This window comes from Austrofundulus limnaeus, unplaced genomic scaffold (assembly GCF_001266775.1).
Source record: "Austrofundulus limnaeus strain Quisiro unplaced genomic scaffold, Austrofundulus_limnaeus-1.0 Scaffold320, whole genome shotgun sequence".
NCBI lineage: Eukaryota > Metazoa > Chordata > Actinopteri > Cyprinodontiformes > Rivulidae > Austrofundulus > Austrofundulus limnaeus.
The window spans coordinates 82,768-85,007 of NW_013952722.1; the positions used below are offsets into that span (position 1 = coordinate 82,768).

General features: G+C 40.6%; 1 protein-coding gene and 1 long non-coding RNA gene across 2 annotated transcripts in view; one reads left to right on the forward strand and one right to left on the reverse strand.

Annotated features, from left to right (window-relative positions):
* Positions 1–1,380, reverse strand: part of LOC106527358 (uncharacterized) — a 2,651-nt gene extending 1,271 nt beyond the window's left edge. The window contains exon 1 of the long non-coding RNA XR_001311381.1: positions 951–1,380. This is a non-coding gene — a long non-coding RNA (uncharacterized LOC106527358). The remainder of the gene's footprint in view (positions 1–950) is intronic.
* LOC106527350 (gamma-aminobutyric acid type B receptor subunit 2) overlaps positions 1–2,240 on the forward strand; it is an 11,543-nt gene that overhangs the window by 3,722 nt on the left and 5,581 nt on the right. The window contains exons 8-10 of the mRNA XM_014022192.1: positions 1,393–1,581; positions 1,658–1,894; positions 2,018–2,078. Coding sequence (XP_013877646.1) covers positions 1,393–1,581; positions 1,658–1,894; positions 2,018–2,078 — 487 coding nt within the window. The remainder of the gene's footprint in view (positions 1–1,392; positions 1,582–1,657; positions 1,895–2,017; positions 2,079–2,240) is intronic.

The window sequence follows — 2,240 nt, forward strand, 5'->3', positions numbered from 1 at the left end:
AGTTTTTCTGGTGAACCTTAAAGAGATAAGCTGCCATGAAGAACATTATTTTATCTGCCCTTGTTCCTAATTTGATAAATGATTTAAAATGTTGAAGTATGTTTTTTTATCCAGAACAGCGCTTGTTGCAAAGTGTAGACGCTCGTCTTCATCACCTGACACATTTAACACGCTGTCATTGGTTGAGGAGCTTTGTTTACAACATGTCATGGTTTTAAATTGTTTTAATTTCCTTACTTTCTAAGACACATTAATTTGATTTGATGCTGCAGTTTGTCTTGTAATGTTATTTTATACTTTTTCTGCTTCTTTAGAATTTGATTTTATTAAGTTTTATTAGTTTTCAGGATACAAGATGCTTCCTACAAAAACCAGAATGTGAATCTTTTCCTAAAGTTTCATGGAGATATCTTGAACACTTGTACGGTTGTTTGTCTTGTTTTGTCCAATTAATGTTCTTTAGAAATCTGCTGTCAGGTTTAATATTGGTGTAGGATAAATAAATAAAAAGTCCACATCCCTAGTTTAACTTTCTTTTAACTAGTTCCTCAGAACTATTATTTAAAAACATTACCAACAATCAATTTTAACATTTTACCAAAATTAAACAGATTTATTTAGTAACTGCATTTATTCCAAAAGACAAGTTTAAGAATTCAAAGACATTTGTAACTAATTGTAACAAACAAATTGAATAAACGACATGACTTCTATGCTAACAGTAATGAGGTTTTAGCCAAGCTAGCGGTTAGCATAGCATGAATATGCTAAAATATATTTTAGCAACTTCTTTTTTAAAAACATAAACACAAAGACAACAGAACGTGAGTCTCATATCACTGTCATTTGTTTTCATAAAAAATAACTTGGAGGTAAAAAAAAATACATTTGACAATATTTTGACTCAAAACTGGAGGCTAAAAAAAAACAGTTAGCAACAATTAGCTCACCGGAAACTCCAAACAACCAAAACTCTCCCGGTTCCGTCTGACTACCGAAGAAGCAGCCTATAACTTATTATGATCAGAAACAGTGATTGTTTTGTATTTTAATATATTTTTAATAGTTTTACTTTATGGCTTGTTCTCAGAAAGTTTGTTTTTAAGTGACAGACAGGAAGTAGCGCACGAGCGCTTCCTTTGATCGTGAAGCAGCGCAGAGGAAGCTCCGCCCCCTGCTGGAGGAACCTGGTTACTGCACTTTTAATTCACAGCTTTATTCATCTGAAAGTTTGTTTTTATCCTTAAAATACTGGACTCAGTTTATCACTGCAGCTTGTAGTGCCTGTAATGAAATGATTTTAGTTCTTTAAAAGCCCAAATGACTTTAAATGAAATGAAAAGTAAATAACTGGAGTCAGTCGATGACGCTGTGGTTCTGTGTGATGTTCAGGCCTACAGGCTGAACCTGTTCGGACCTCGGTACCAGTGGATTTTAGCAGCTGAAGGATCAGCTGAATGGAGGCTGGGATGGCAGCCGTCAGGTTGTTCTGCTACCAGCCTGCTGACGGCTGCAGATGGCTCCTTCAGGATCCAGATCAGACGCTTCAGCACCACAAACACCCCGGGAGCCTCTGGCCGGGTCAGAACCTTTATTCTGTTTGGTCCCAGCAGCTCATGAAGTCATCAGGAGTCAATAAGAACGATGTCACCCTCAGACTCCCCAGGACTACCAGGAGTCCTACCTCAAACAGCTGGTCCAGGAGGGGTCAGAGGTCAACCCGCTCCACGCCTTCGCCTACGATGCGGCGTGGGTCGCCGGCGCCGCCCTGAGCCAGGTGATGGAGGCGGTCAGACTGCGAGAGAAGTACGGTGCTCAGGTGACGGTCAGCGAGGAAGAGGAGGTGAAGATGCTGCTGGAGGCCGTGAAGAACATTCAGTTTGAAGGAGTCACGGTGAGACCTGTGGTCCGACAGTGGGCCCGTGATTTACAGAACCGGGCCGTGTCCTAGACCAGAACCCAGAGGTCCAGAAGGAGCAGGACCAGTCCAATGATTTAAAGTTCTGTCTGTGTTCAGGGTCCAGTTTCCTTTCGGAACGGGGAGAGGATGACAACAATGGAGCTGATCCAGTTTCAAGGTGATGAAGATGAAATGTGTGTGTGTGTGTGTGTGTGTGTGTGTGTGTGTGTGTGTGTGTGTGTGTGTGTCAATAGTGCCATCTAGTGATTGACATTTAAACATACAAGATCAAAGATAACTCGCTTAGTGTTTATTTATGTTCTCTGAGATCTGGGATGAA